The sequence below is a fragment of the Corvus hawaiiensis genome, chromosome 4, assembly GCF_020740725.1.
Source record: "Corvus hawaiiensis isolate bCorHaw1 chromosome 4, bCorHaw1.pri.cur, whole genome shotgun sequence".
In the NCBI taxonomy this organism is placed as follows: domain Eukaryota; kingdom Metazoa; phylum Chordata; class Aves; order Passeriformes; family Corvidae; genus Corvus; species Corvus hawaiiensis.
The window spans coordinates 3,249,431-3,265,396 of NC_063216.1; the positions used below are offsets into that span (position 1 = coordinate 3,249,431).

Here is a 15,966-nt window from a genome sequence, read left to right on the forward strand (position 1 = left end):
AGTTTGTATGAACTGTTGGTTCATGGGTTTTTTGGCTTGTGCCTGTGTTAGGACTTGGGGGAGTTCAATGAACCCAGATCTCAAAGCAAAAATATTTAACCTTCATTTTCTAGTGGAAAGTGGGTTTAAAAGCTAATTTTAGTTTTCTGGAAAATATTTTTGAACTAATCTTAGACTCATTTAACTTGCTTTGTGAAAACAATCCAAATATAGACTTGAAGACTTGGAAGTTCTGCTTTGGTTCAATGCGTTATACAAGCGGGGATCGACTTGTGAAACATGTTGCAACTACAAGCTTAATGCCAATCATGTGGTATCTGCATATGGAATCTGAGCTACTTTCAGTAACATCCATTAAGATAAAAACACAGCACTGTTTTTTTGTAGAAGTATGAAGATTCTCAGTGAAGGAATTAATAGAGGTTTCATCTTGAAACCTTTGTGCTTCCTATCACTGTTTTCCACAGCGCTTGCAGTCAGATCAAGAGCCTATCAAAGCATTATATTTGTTTTTATCTACTCAATCTCATTATAGCTCTGAACAAACATCCAATAACTCCATTCACCTCAAACTCACTTCCCTTTCAGTACTCCGAGTTTCTCAAATGGAATCAAACCAGCAGCTGGCACTCCTGAGACCAAGAGACTCGTAGGCAGTGAACTGAAAGCTTGCACAGAAAGCCAAAAAACAGCTTTCATCTGAGTCTTCTGCATTGTCATCATTTTCTGTGGTAGAAAAGAAGTGAAGGGAACACATGAATTTAGTTAGCAAAGCATTTGCAAAGCAATAAGGATAATGTCCAGCAAACCAGCTGTAGCTTTCGTGGAGGGGCTGATAAGAGGCAGGAAAGACAGGTAACAGAAACAGCTAAGAGAGGTATCAAAGCAGTTACTACAGCCACCAAAATATTGCACTTCCAGCAGTCCATTCGCACTCAGCTGCAGTCAGCAGTGGCTGCAAGTGCTGGTGATCTGACAGATAAGACGGTGATCTGACAGCTGTTTAATGGAATATGTAGAATAAATCCATTTGTTTCAGTAGAATGAAATGAATGTACAAATACATAACTTCGAAACTTTCTGCCAACGTATTTTAACTCTCACAAGAAGAAGGAAGGTTGTTCAGAGGATGGGATTCAATGCGTTTGGCCTCTCCTGTGATGCTGTCAATAGGAGGGCTTTCTGATACTTCTGAATTTTTTGTTCTTTTAAGATGACAAAGTAACTGATAGCAGGTTTTGGTCTTTCAAGCTGGCATGTATTTGACTAACAATCTACAGATGGAAATCTCTGTTGCTCTTGACAGCTGTAGTAACAGCCCATTCCCAGGTGCTGGGCAGATTTTTAATGGATATTTTCTTTTCTTGGCTGTTACACTACGATGTAACATGCAGTTAAATTACTCATACCGTTTCCGTGGGTTACCAGCCCTTACTTTCCAAACTCTGCTCCCATTTCCCATTTCACATATGATTGTTCGTTCAATGCCACGAATAAGTCAGATACAAGAAGCATATTATTGATTATAGTGCTATATTCACATTAATTATTTTTAGGGCTATTATTAATATAAAAACACCAGCTGAAAAATCCAAGATATGCTACTGTGATACAGAGCTTTGCCTTTAATCTGTTTGCAGCTGTCAACTCTTAGGTGGTCACAATGTTCAAGGGATTTGCAGGAGCTGTAGAGTGTTACTGGCTCTGTAAAATGGCTTTTTTTCTCTGCCAGAAAAATTCCTTCCCAAAAGCCTGCACTCGATAGAATTTCCACACGGGTCCTCTGTACTTTTGTAAATCGAGTGCCCCAACTATCTCGGGGAATGTCTCTGAGATGCCTGAATACACTGCTTCCTTTGGGTTTACTCTCCCCACAAAGATGTAAATCACAAGGACAAAAATTGAGGTAAAGGATTAGTTATAAAACCGGGGTGGGGAGATGGGGGGAGAGAGATGAGAAGACGACAAGCAGAACTAGAGAATGTTATCCTAGCTGACACATAACTGGATATCTCTGCTCCAATACTCTTACAATGAATTCCTGTGATACACTCCGGTGTTCAGAGCCAAGTACTCAGTTTCCATAGAAATGGAGTACTTTGAGATAAGGCCTAAGATTAACTGCTTAATGACTTTTCCTTACATGGCCCAATACTTATGCCCTTAGAGTAAGGCTTTGTTGTTAAACTTCAAAGGCTCTTGATGGGTGTGAAGCTGTTGGGAACTTGTTGATTTCTCCCTGCTTCGTGCTCATCCAGCTGATGCACCTCTAACTATAAGCAGCGATGGTATTTGCACCTGGAATCAAGCAGTAGGGGTGTCCAAAGACTATTTCTTCTTCTATTTCCACCCGGTCTGAGAGCCAGCCACTTCTAGCCCAAACCTGAACTGCTCTGTCATACGAAGCTATTTATACATCTATATTAAATGCTATATAAAACCTGGGTCACACCGGCATTCACATGCAAATAAGATTCTTGTTTTTAGCATCCGAAATGCAGGTGACCCATTACTAGTATAGGCTGGGTCGACCCGACAGGGAGGTGAAGGACACGGCTGTGAGATGAACTAAAGCCTCCCTCCACCTTGTCAAGCTGTTCCTGTGTCACCATCAAGAAACAAAAAGAAAGAAACACGACATACACTTTTGGGAATCCTAGTCTGCAATTTAAATGTCACAACGACATGGGTGTGCAGCACCAAATGTGAAAGTCTCACAGAAATTCAACCGGCAAATAACTTCATCACGCTAATGAATTTTCCAAATATTTGCACCAACCTCGTGAGCAAAGTTCTACTCAAAAGTAATGAGGGTACTTCCTATCTTTTCGACTCACTCCACCATTAAATATTTTCAGTTCCTTGCAGTTATATAATTGTTATGCATCTTGGGACAATAATCTTTGTTCCCCAGAATCTCAATAATTAAAAAAACCCTTTGCAAACCTCTGTTTTCTGTCTCCTATGTGTAAAAGCACGGCCATCATCTTCTACCATCAGTGCAGTGCTATTCATTTCTTTCAAAGTCTGATCACGGCAAAAGACCAAAAGCCCACAACTGTAGTTACTCCAAGCATAATACCATGAGCCAAATTAATCCATGATCTAATAGTGATGACATTGGTGGATCCAGTCCAGAGACAAATGTAGCTAAAGTTGTTTTGAAATGGAACATATTCTCAAATCTCAGAAGAGCAACAATATTTCTTTAAAAGCTGAGATTTTTATGGCCAGAGGATGGAGAGAATAATATGAATTGCTGTCTATGCAAAGAAATTTTATATAATCTAGTATTTTTTCTAAATAACACAAATATATGTCACATATGAGTAGTCTTTCTTACCTTTTTCTTGCTATCCTCTATTTTCAAGCTCACCTATTTTTCTGGTGTGTCCTAAAAGGGACAGAGAGTCTAGTTCATAGTAATTCCCATTAGAAAAAAAAAGTTTCAACTTTTTCAAAACTAAATTATTGTGCACGTTGTAGCAGAACAACATTGCTGTGCTCCTGCTCTCTCCAGAGCACAACTTGCTCTCATAAACCAGCAAATACCATGTTGCCTGGTGAAGAGAGGCTCACAGTCATGTTACAAACTAAGTCTTATTTATCAGAAACCAGAGTATTTTACACCACTAATATTAATAGTACAAAACCTGCACTTGCAAGTGGCTGCTAAAAAACAGAATCTGAAGAAAATTTGCAGGATTGTTCAAAAAGTGATTAGAAAAGGCTTATCAACAAGCCTAACTGATGTTACCTGGATTAGCTTCTGTCTTTTCAGCAAAGCTTTTACCCCTGGAAACAAGGAAAAAACCCAGCGTCCTTTCTATGTCAGATCAGTTCAAGTGTTCCTAGGATGGCAGGACTAAGACTGTCTGCTATAGCTGATTTTCAGAGGCTGATGTTTGAATTAGTCTTTCAGAACAGTGAGTATAAACATCTTGCATTGTGAAAAATATCTTCCAAGCAAAAACATCAAAGCAGTCTACAATTATGAACCAGCTCAGCTAAAGCTTGTTCCTGGAAATTTGTCTTGCTGTTTCTCACAGTACAGTAAGCTCACAGAGAGGTATTACAGTTGTCATGATCCTTAGAGAATAAGAATTTTCCTAAGCTGTTTCCTGGAAAGCAAGTAAACTGATAGGCAATTTTAATTCTCCTTTAGCAGAGCTTTACCATTGGATTCGGTTTTATTATGAATTGACATTCTTTTTGCAGAGGTAAATATTTATTTAGCTAGAATTATCAAGAGGGTCCAATATGAGCCTTGAAAAGAAGCAGCAAAATAATGTTACATATATTTTTACTTTACATTCCTTTATTTCCTGAGGGTTAGCTTTAGCAACACTATATTCTGAAGACATTTGGATAGAAACTGGGGAATCATTTCCTCTTCTCTCTATTTGGCCAAAACTACCAACTTTTACCTCTCAGAAGACAGAAAGGGACCTGAAGACTGAGGAACAGAGACGCTATTATGGCAGAGATAAAACAATTTCAATATTCCTTATTGGTTTTATCGTTCTGTGGTTGGTGCATGCTCTGCATGTGCCAGATCCCTGCCTTCCAGACAGATGGAAAGACTCCTGACAATGTTAGGAACAATATTCTTCTCATAAGAGCAAATCCTTTTGAGAGCCTGGCACTAACATGGTTGTTAAAGAAGCAATCTTATATGTGACCTCACCAGAAGAGACAGGAAAAAAGGTACAAATGCAGCTGTGAGGGACACAATTGATAAGCCTCCCACTTCCTCTCCTATCCAGCTTCCAGGTGTTACATTTCTCCTGCTAAACCACTTCTCTTCCTTGCTGCTGTCTCAAACTCTTCTTCACGCTCTTCCCTACTCCTCTACATCCCATTTCCCTGCCTAATCCCCTTGGCCTCTATTCACACACATAAACTGAACTACCAAACTCACACTATCCAAGAAAGGGAAATGGATCCCCAGTTTCTACCCAAATGTTCTCAGAACACACTGCAGTAGACTGTCCTGCCACGGACACCCACCAGAACAGTGTCTGTGGCCCAGCGCTCACATTCCCTAGATGAACATTAAAAGAAGCTGAAGGAAACTAGAAAAAATATGATCACTTGCTTTGAAAGGCTGATGTAGAAAGGACTCCTTGACTAGAGGCACACCGATGTATTATTTTCAAAATATGATTACATCTGCCTTTTATCTTTCATCTTGTTACTCACTGATAATTGCCTGCTTAAGGCTGGCACTCATTTTTAATTATTCCCCCAGTGGAAACTCAGCAACACGCTCTGCAATTGCTCTCACATATCTGCATGCAGCATCTGTAACACATCATCCTTCAGCAAACAGCTAATCCTTTTCTTTCTCTTTCTTTATTTTTATTCCCCCTAAAGTAGCTGTACAAATTAGTGCAGGCCACTTCCCAGGAAAAAAAAAAATTAACAGAGGTAGAGAACATCAATATGCCCACAGATTACACTGAATATTTCACCATTCATTAAAATAACTCATATTTGAGGTCTACTATCAAAGGGTCTGCCCGCTGCTGTGTCTTGGAGATTTCCATTTACCTATTTAGCTAATTAATTGTAGAGAATTAAACATTTAGTAACTTTTTGAGTGCTGTGTCCACACAGCTGCCAGGCACAAGCTGAAATAACCATCACTAGGTCACCTCACAGTAGAAACTCTGTTAGATCTTTAGTGTCCTAAAAAAATACGTAAGGAGCTCCACTCAGTGGTGAGCCAATGCATTTCCAACTGTGAGATCTATGAAAGGAGTCTTTGGAAATGTAAATACGTATAATAAACACCTCTACTTAATTGAGTCTCTGCATTATTCATTGTAATCATAGCACTAGAATCATAATGTTTCACTAGGATAGCTTTATTTATTGTCAGCAACATTTCTGAGAGAATTCAATCACTGTCTGTAGAAAGATACTGGTTAATCGAGCAGACACTGAATTACAAATGTTGAGTAAAAGAGAGTCTTGCCCGGGTGCTTTATCACCTACGATTGGCACACTTGTTATTCCATGCAGTAACGGGGTGAATTGCTCTGCGTCATTACAAGGCCCTGATTACTTCCTGACAAGTCGGGGTTGATGGATATTTAACATTACAAGACAGTTATTTTCACAATAAACAAAACTTTGAATAAAAGGTTTCTAATGACATTTCTTTTATTCATAATATTATTGGAACATGATACATAATCACCCAGTTTGAAACAATAAAACTCAGTATTACCTCATTTTTTTATTATTTTACGCTTGCTAAACTTTCATTTGTAAATAATAACTTTTTTTCATCTTTCCTTCTTTTTCTTGAACTAGACTTTCTAGACTTTCTTGAAAAACTGAAGCCTATTTCACAGTTCCTACCTTCTCTAAAAAATTCTGTATTAAGTAAAGCAGCTATGGAGGGCTGTGCCCTCTGAGGGCACAGGATTAGTGTATTTTTAAAGCAAACATTTTCAGACTGTGGGGAATAAGCTATTTCAATGGAGGTACTACCAGGGAGAAAGTCTGAGACTGCTGCTAAAGAAACAGTCTGACTGAATTATGTGGGACATATCCCAACTTAGGACTAGCACCAACTTTGGAGACTTTAAGAGAAAATGTAGATAAGTTTATTTTCAGTATTAATTCCATATGTCCTCAGTCGTATTTTCCAACACCCTGTAGTTCTGCTTGGTCTAGTGGGATGTCTAGATTTTATGGGCTTCACATCTCCATCATTTTTCTCCTTCTCTGATTTTCAGCTACTTACTGGCAAATTTGAAATATTTCTGCCTTTCTCTGCCCGTTATGGATTTTGTGTCTTCCTAAGTAGATGTCATAAGCTTTGTGCAGGTGGAAAATCATGCTCCATTTAACAGAAGACAAAATCAATCAAAGCTATGAAATCATTAAAAGTAAACTTCCCCAAACACAATCTTCTTTCTGTTTCTCAACCTTGAATTCTAAGCAGGTAATTTAAACTTAATAGTTTCTTTGTACTGACCCTTAGGATCCCTTTTATTTTTTTCACTGAAAGTTGACAACATCAGTTAGCAGAACAGTTTTTTTAAATGTAAACCCAAACAGCATTTCTAGCAAGGAGCCATAGCCCTATGCTTAGATAATATTTTGAAAAAGGTAAATGTAGAAGTAATTAATTTTTGTTTGGAAAAAATCCAGAAAATCTTAAAGACACTGGAAATGTGTAGTTGGCAACCTGTGGCTCTGAATGGAAAAACTGTTGATATAGTGTCAGTATGCCTGAAAATGAGTCATTCAGTTACAAAATCTTTAGGAGTTACTTCTGAGAACTCTGGGATGAGAAATGAAATACTAGAAGACAGTGAAACATGGTGCCTATCTGTTAAATAGAAAAGCTGTGGAAGTCCGCAGTTAGCTTCAACTTCAATTATCTGTTAATGATTTAAATAGTTTTCCTAGTTGTAAGGCTTGAGAGAAAAAGGAGATGATTAACTGTCAATCATTCCGATTCTTAGTTGAAAGAAACACCACTCCCCTCATCTTTGAGTAAGGGTGGTGACACATTTTCAAGTGCGATCCTTAGACGCTTTTGAGGGCAAGTCCAGACACCACCAGCAGCTTGTCTTCGGCTTAAAAATGCCCAAACAGGCGGGCGCTGCTCTGTGTCCCTGAAATCGCCACATGCTCCAGGGCTTTCCCACCGCCTTCCCGGCTCACCAGGCCCCACAGTGAGCCGTGAGGGGAGCTGGCCCTGCAGAAAGAAGGGGTCTGCCTTTTGTCAGGAGTCACTGCTGGTTTAGGAGCGAGCAGGGCACTGAGGAACCTCGGCCGCAGCCCCGGGGCCGGCTGTGGATGGATGGGACGGTGATGAGCTCGCTGTTCCCTCGGGGAGCGGGATGAGGGGATGAACGGGACGGCGATGAGCTCGCTGTTCCCTCGGGGAGCGGGATGAGGGCATGAACGGGAGGCGGAGAGCTCGCTGTTCCCTAAGGGAGCGGGATGAGGGGATGAACGGGAGGCGGAGAGCTCGCTGTTCCCTAAGGGAGCGGGATGAGGGGATGAACGGGACGGCGGAGAGCTCGCTGTTCCCTAAGGGAGCGGGATGAGGGGATGAACGGGACGGCGGAGAGCTCGCTGTTCCCTCGGGGAGCGGGATGAGGGGATGAACGGCACAACATGCACCCGCAGCCCTCTCACGGAGCGGGATAAGGGCATGAACGGCACAACATGCACCCGCAGCCGTCTCACGGAGCGGGATAAGGGCATGAACGGCACAACAAGAACCCGCAGCCCTCTCAGGGAGCGGGATGAGGGGACGAACGGCACAACAAGAACCCGCAGCCCTCTCAGGGAGCGGGATGAGGGGACGAACGGCACAACAAGAACCCGCAGCCCTCCCAGGGAGCGGGATGAGGGGACGAACGGCACAACAAGAACCCGCAGCCCTCTCAGGGAGCGGGATGAGGGGACGAACGGCACAACAAGAACCCGCAGCCCTCTCAGGGAGCGGGATAAGGGCATGAACGGCACAACAAGAACCCGCAGCCCTCTCAGGGAGCGGGATGAGGGGACGAACGGCACAACAAGAACCCGCAGCCCTCTCAGGGAGCGGGATAAGGGCATGAACGGCACAACAAGAACCCGCAGCCCTCTCAGGGAGCGGGATGAGGGGACGAACGGCACAACAAGAACCCGCAGCCCTCTCAGGGAGCGGGATGAGGGGACGAACGGCACAACAAGAACCCGCAGCCCTCTCAGGGAGCGGGCTGAGGGCGGGCAGCGCGCGCCCGTCCCACTGGCGGGGCGGTGCCGTGGCGGCCGCGCCCCCGCGCGTGACGCGCGTCCGCCGGGAAGCGCTTCCTGCCCGTCACTTCCCCCGCTGCCGCCGCCGCTCCCGCCGGGCCGCCGGACTCGTGCCCCTGCCCAGGCCCCTGCTCCCGCCGCCATGGCCATGAGGCAGACCCCGCTCACTTGCTCCGGCCACACGCGGCCCGTGGTGGACCTGGCCTTCAGCGGCGTCACCCCTTACGGATATTTCCTCATCAGCGCCTGCAAGGGTGAGCGGGACGGGCCGCTTTGTTCGGGATCCCCCGCCCCGGGGGTGGGCGTGCGGGAGCCCCGCCGCTCGTAGGCCGCGCATCGCCGTCCCGAGGGGTGTCGGTGGGGTGGGAGGGGTCCCGGGGGGCTGTCCCGGCCACGCAGGGCGGTGGCAGCGGTGTTGTGGAATGACGAAGGGAGCGGACAGCCGGTTTTCTTTCCTGGGGCTTCATTGCCGGGTTAGCCGGGGGGTATCGGAGCCCGCATGCGCCCCGTGGGATCCAGGCTGTTGAGGGGGTGGGAGGCCTCCGAAATGGTTTGTTTGTAAAACTTCCCATTTCCACCGCCTATGCACATGGGCTGTAGATTTAAAGCGAGCTCCGGCTTGATCAGGGCAGTTGCCTTGCCTTGCTGGACGCAGCATGATGAGAACTCTTTGCTCAGTGTGGGAATAGCATTTCCTCTTCATACATGTACATGTTAATCTTTTGCATGCATAAGTTTTAAAGGGCATTCCTGCCTTGAAGTGTTTCCAGTTCAGCTCTAAATCTTGTGTGAGCAACTCTTTGATAGCCTTCTAGAAAAAACTAATGCTAGGAAAGGCTTTCTATTACTGCTTCATTTTTATATTGCTGTATTTTTTAATCATATCTCATTACAAACATGAGACTTGTTTGTATATACTGATGGCCTCATAATATTGTTCCAAAGTAAAAACAAAAAGCAAACCAAATCTGTCCTGCCTGAAGAAAACTTTAATAAAAATAAAACCTAAATGAAATGTTCCTTTCTACCTTCCTTCTATATTAACACAAAGCTAAAGACTTTTGCCAGAAAAAAATTATCTCATTTGCAGTAGTATTTGAATATCAGTATCGTGTAGATGCATGCAGGAAGTATAGCTGCACATCTAAGCTCTCCAGTTAAACCCTTCTGCACAGAATGGCTTTGTAAAGTATGGGGCGTCTCCACATGCTGGTGCAAGAGAATATTTTTTCTTTTAAAAAACTGCTTCCTTCTTTTATCGCGTTATGTGAATATTGGTTTTGTTTCTGTGAAGATGGCAAGCCTATGCTGCGCCAGGGAGACACGGGAGACTGGATTGGCACATTTCTGGGTCATAAAGGTGCTGTTTGGGGTGCCACCCTTAACACGGATGCCACTAAAGCAGCTACAGCAGCAGCAGATTTTACAGCGTAAGTGATGAAACTGTCTTCACGGTCTGTATTTTGATTTTAGTCTGTGGTGCTCTCTGGTGACAACATAGCTGTACTAAATTACTGATTCAGTTGTTTCTCTTTAGTAATTGCTAGCTTATTTTTGGCTAGCCAAATTAAAACCTAGACTTTTACCTTCTTGAAAGCAGCTACAGTTGATTCCATCATGATGAACAACTGTGATTGCTTCCTGATGTGCCTAATTACCATATTGGTTTGCTGGAATAACTTTCCTATGCAGCTCTAATCTCTGGCACTGTAATTACAGCAGAGTTGAAAGAGTGATTTTTATTTTTCTTCCAGTAGTTAGCCTCTTTTTATTACGAGAAACTTCTAGTGAATTAGTTCTTTGATGTTTTTTGTTGTTTGCTTTTGCTGTTTGCAGTATGAATGAATATTTTGCAAGCTGAATCTTGTTAGTAGAGGGCAAATTCTATTAATGAAGTTGCAGAAAAGAGCCACCTTTGTCTTAAAATTGTTAACTAGTTTGCGTGGTCCTGAAGAAGAGCATGAAGGAAAGAGGTGGAATAGTCAAAAAAAAGCTCTAGTAAAAACATATAAAGTATTCTTATTTACTAACTGGGTTACAACTTACAAGAATTGTAGCACTTATGATAAAATGTTGTGATGGCATCAGGAAAGACTGCTTACAAATTCATCTGACTGTCCAGGTTGATTTGTCCTGGTGCCTCTAAAATATGAATGTTTCCTCTTGCTGTTTAGCAAAGTGTGGGATGCTGTGTCAGGCGATGAACTGATCACATTGGCTCACAAACACATTGTCAAAAGTGTGGATTTTACACAGGTATGAGAAACCTTTATACCTTATTCACCAGGGAAATAAGCTCTTGAGTAAGTTTTGCTTTTAGTTACTTTTTTGCTTTTTTATGTGTATATCTAATAAGGCAAATAATCTAAAATACCACTGCTCGGTTTTAAGATTGTAGGGTAAATGTAGCAAGTGTGTTAGAGGCTGTCTGAGAGAAAAAGCTGTGATTTTTAACTCTCAGACAAAGGCTGTATTTTTGATCCAAAATAGAGTTGACTCTCTAACTTCTGTTTCAGGATAGCAATTATCTGTTAACAGGTGGACAAGATAAGCTCTTGCGTATCTATGACTTGAGCAAGCCAGAAGCAGGTGAGTCTGCTTTTAAAACTGATTCTTGGGGATTTTTTTTAAGTTAAACAGAAATTCTGAAATTAAGGGGCTACTTTCTGTTATGAATCACAAAAAACAAAGTTGAGGATTCTTTTACAAATGCAGTGTCTATAACCTTTTGGTATATAAGGGTCACAGAATTGCTTGGGTTGGAGAGGCCCTTAAAGATCATCTGTGGACTGCTAGACCAGGCTGATTAAAGCCCCATCCAGCCTGGTCTTGAACACTTCCAGGAATGGGACATTGGAGAGAGCAGAGCATGTTTCAGTTCAGTGCAGACTCACTAGAAATTGGTCTAATTAATTAAAATTTAGTCATCTGAAAGAAAAAAAGACTCCACATATTTAAGTGTGTTTAAATTCATGGTTGAATTATACTGGTGGTTGACAGGAAGCTAGAGAACATCATTGATGTTCACCTAGTGAAGTTGCTGAAAGCTAGGCAATCAGATACCCAGTTTACATTTATCCTGTTCCTGGAATAAGATCTACAAATAAAGTCATAAGTGCTTGAAGTAATTCTACAGTCTCTAGTAGATGGAAATCCATGTAGCTTAAGGAAGCCCCCAAACTACTGCATGACATCGTTTCATTGTATGCCATGTATTAAAATATTTGGCTTTATTTTAAGAACCTGACGTTGTCAGTGGACATACTTCTGGCATTAAAAAGGCCTTATGGAGCAGTGATGACAAACAGATTCTTTCAGCTGATGATAAAACTGTCCGGTAAGAAAAAGTAACTTTCAGCTTGCTTTATTGTCATCCCCTTGCGTGAGGATACAGTTATGTTATTTTGGTAAAGAATATAAGTAACACCAGTTATCTGATCCTAGATTATGTAGCTGCATGCCTGATACAGCTCTGTTCTGCTGTCAGAGATCATTTTGCTAACAGTCCTAATTTACCCCATAAACACGTGCTCCTCATAGATGTGTTCTCCCTGATAAGAACAGGTGGTCTTTGAGAACTGCATAGAATAAATTCATGCCTTTTGTAATCCTAAAGAAGATGGATTTATAGATGAGGTCTCTTGCATACACACTGTCCTGAGCTCTATTGCTGCTTTGTCTTCTTCAGCTTCCTAGTGTTCAAGATAGGCAGGAGCCTAGTCCTGTTTGTTTTCCTCCAAATTGTAGGAATAGAGATGCAGCAGTCAGCTAATGAATAAAGAATCCTACTTGTCATAGCAGAACAATTTAATTTCTGTTTAGATACCCCTTGCATTGCTAGATAGAAAACTGTATTATCTTCAAGGAACTGTAAAGTGGGATTAGTACGTCTTTGTCTTTTGAGGCAAAAAGGAAGAGTGGACTCTTCAAGCCTTGCTTCTAGAAAGATCTATTACTTAGGAGACTTAAACCAAGATTTTTAATCTCCAAGAGAATCACTGAGTAGTTAAATGGTGTGTATATACCATTTAATATTGTGGCATTAAGCTGCAAAGGTAGAAGTATTTTAAAAAAAGGAATGTCTTAAGCTTGGCCTAGGTGAGAATGCAGATAAAGCCACTGAATATCTGAAGTACCTGTAGAATCAAACGATGATCCTTGATGGGTGCCTTTTTTGATCCAGGTCTTGCCATGGATGTGAGGTGGAAATTGTTTGATTTGCAGAAGTAGTCTGAGAGGGTTTTTTTCCCTTTTTGTTTCCTTTTAAGCCTCTGGGACCGGAGTACCATGACTGAAGTGAAGTCACTAAATGTGGCAATGTCAGTGAGCAGCATGGAGTATGTTCCAGAAGGACAGATACTGGTGATAACCTATGGCAAGACTATTGCTTTTCATAGTGCAGAAACGTGAGTCCACAACTTGAACTTTCATAGGTTGAGTCACGGGCTTCTTGTGGGTGAAAACTGGCTGTACAAGGCCAGAATCCCCAAGCTGTCAAAACCAGCATCTCTGTGATGTCTTAAGAAAACAAGTTACACGCTAAAACATATTCCAGAAAGGAGTTCTGTATGTTTGAACTTCTGTTTTGCTTAAACTCATTTCTAACTTGACAAGCATGATTTGCAAGTATTAAAACTTGTTTCAGAAACTCTGTGGGGTTGTATTCTATTTCTGTTAAAAACAGTCCAGATTAGTAGAATCACAGTTTCTTTGCTCTCAGGATTTTTTTTTTTAATATGAACTTTATTAACAAACTTTTCTGTCTCAGTCTAGAGCAGATTAAATCATTTGAAGCACCTGCTACAATCAATTCTGCATCACTTCACCCTGCGAAAGAATGTTTGGTTGCAGGTGGTGAAGATTTTAAACTCTATAAATATGACTATAATTCAGGAGAAGAATTAGGTATGTTTGTCTCCTATAATCATAAGGGAGTTCTGAAATAGGTATTAATAACCAATAAATGAAACTGTTGTACTCAAATAGGGTTTTAGCATAGCGTGCTGTGCAAGAGGATGATGAAAAGGTATATTATCAGTTAAACATTTTTTGCTCTCTCAGCATACCTAATATTATTCTAGAACTAATTAAAATGTCCAACAGTTCTGCACCTATTCAAAAAAAATTCTCATTCAGTATTGCTGTAATAGCTGTATGTTAACTTAAGTGTCATACTATTCATTAGATATGTCAGTTACAAGATTTTATGAAAAATGTGTTGGCCAAATTCATTTCAAAAAAGGCATATTTCTAAGTTTTTCTTACTGATCCAGTCCTCCTTTAAAATGGTTTGTTTGTGGAAGGAGTGGTTGAAGGAACAGAGTGGTGTAGTCCGTGCTGCTGGCTTGCTTTGTAGTTTTGTCTAGAATAACTAAGCACTCTTTTTCTTGCAGTTCCTGGAACATTAGTATCTTGCCTAAAGTAGACATTGCTGACATACCAATTAATGGAACTCTGTTTTGTATCAGAAACTGATTGGTTTGTACTTAAATTTCAGTTGTTGGCTGAAATTTGAAATTGACGGTCTTGCCATGTTCCCTTCAGAATCTTACAAAGGGCACTTTGGTCCCATTCACTGCGTGAGATTTAGCCCTGATGGAGAGTTATATGCAAGTGGCTCTGAGGATGGTACACTAAGGCTGTGGCAGACAACAGTAGGGAAAACCTATGGCCTTTGGAAGTGTGTAGTTCCTGGTAAGTGTGTGCTTGGTCCTGGTGAAAGTTGGCTACTCCATGTGCACTTTTGAAGTAATATCTATCATTAGTGGTAAACATTGAGTTTCATACAGTAACTCCTGTCTTCTGAGGGTTTCTGATCTACTTGTATCTGTTAGATTTAAGGATGTATTTTTGTAGCTGTCACGTAAGCAATTAACATCATACCCATAAGCTTTTTGAATAGTGACACTTGGTGGATATTTAAGCCAAGAGTCTGATGTACTTTTACGTTGAAGAGTGAGAAATATGCAATACCACTTTTATAATTCTGAAAGAGAGAATCTCTAGGAAGAAGTGTGGATGGTAGTTTTATTTTCTGTTGTACTTTGGCTGTTTCAGCTTGGGGAGAGGGAAGCAGGAACAGGGTCAATGTTGATTAATAGAATTGCTTGCTCAGGTGTTTCTCCTCAACACTGAATTACGTGGAAATTCCTTTTTTTTTTTTTTTTAACTAAGGTGGGTGGGTGGAACTGAAGGTATTGACTGTTTGTTTTTCTCCTCTTTCTCTACAGAAGAGGAGAATGCAGAAGCAGCAAAAGCAAGGACTACCCTTCCAGGAACTGCAGAGGAGGAAATAGGTAATGAACTGAACTGTCAGCTTCAACTGCCTAAGTGTTAAAACATCAGTCAAGATGACAGTATTCCTTAGCATGGAAGAAGTAGTTTCCCTCAAGTGCTTTCTGGTATTTTTCACTCTTTTCAAAAGATCATTGAATGCATTTGCCTGACATTGATCATGTGGTAAGTGTCCGGCTGGTGACTGGAGCTGTGCAGGCAGAACAGATGGGGTAGAATAGCTGGATCAGGTTGAATGGGAAAACAAACGGAACTGGTCTCTTTAAGCAATCCCTGCAACATCTGTTTGGTTTATAGATCTAAAGTGAAGTTAAATAACATCCTTTTTATTTAGTTGCAGAAGAGATTGCCTCTGAAAACTCAGATACAGTGTACAGCTCAACTCCTGAAGTGAAAGCCTGATTACTGCAGCTGTTACGTGACACATGGACATGCGAGACTAAATCAAGTGAGCAGTGACAGACAGCAGCCTTCCAGAGTGCGCTCTCTCCGTGGGGCAAAGATGGGCAGTAATTGATGAGAATGCAGTGGAACTGGCTAGGTGTTGTCTGTAAGAGAACTGAGCATCCAAATAAAAACCCAAAAGACAAGTAGTAGAGTTTTGCTGGCTTTTTGGCATAACTGCCTACTGTCTTTTCAAAGAAGTGTGCAAGCCAAGATCCAGTCTCTCCAATCTCAATTAGACTCATTGTAGTGTGTTTTCATTATTACGAAGAAGAGATGATACAATGGCTTTTACCATTTTTTTTCTTGAAAGTTGGAAAAATTGGCTCTAGTTGAAAAGAAGGGATTATGTACTTAAAAGTATTTGGTTCGGGTTTTGTTTCATTGTATGCTGCTTCTGAATGTTTAACTGTTTTCAGTTGTCTAAATAAAATGCCTCTCCAAACTCGTACATTA

General features: G+C 41.4%; 1 protein-coding gene across 1 annotated transcript; it reads left to right on the forward strand.

The window, feature by feature from the left end:
- Positions 1-8,827: 8,827 nt before the first annotated feature.
- Positions 8,828-15,966, forward strand: LOC125324843 (serine/threonine kinase receptor associated protein). Its single transcript, XM_048301284.1, has 10 exons — positions 8,828-9,026; positions 10,067-10,202; positions 10,947-11,028; positions 11,289-11,361; positions 12,013-12,109; positions 13,041-13,178; positions 13,541-13,677; positions 14,317-14,466; positions 15,003-15,068; positions 15,401-15,966. The coding sequence occupies exons 1-10, from the start codon at positions 8,915-8,917 to the stop codon at positions 15,466-15,468; spliced, it is 1,059 nt and encodes a 352-aa protein (XP_048157241.1). The 5' UTR covers positions 8,828-8,914; the 3' UTR covers positions 15,469-15,966.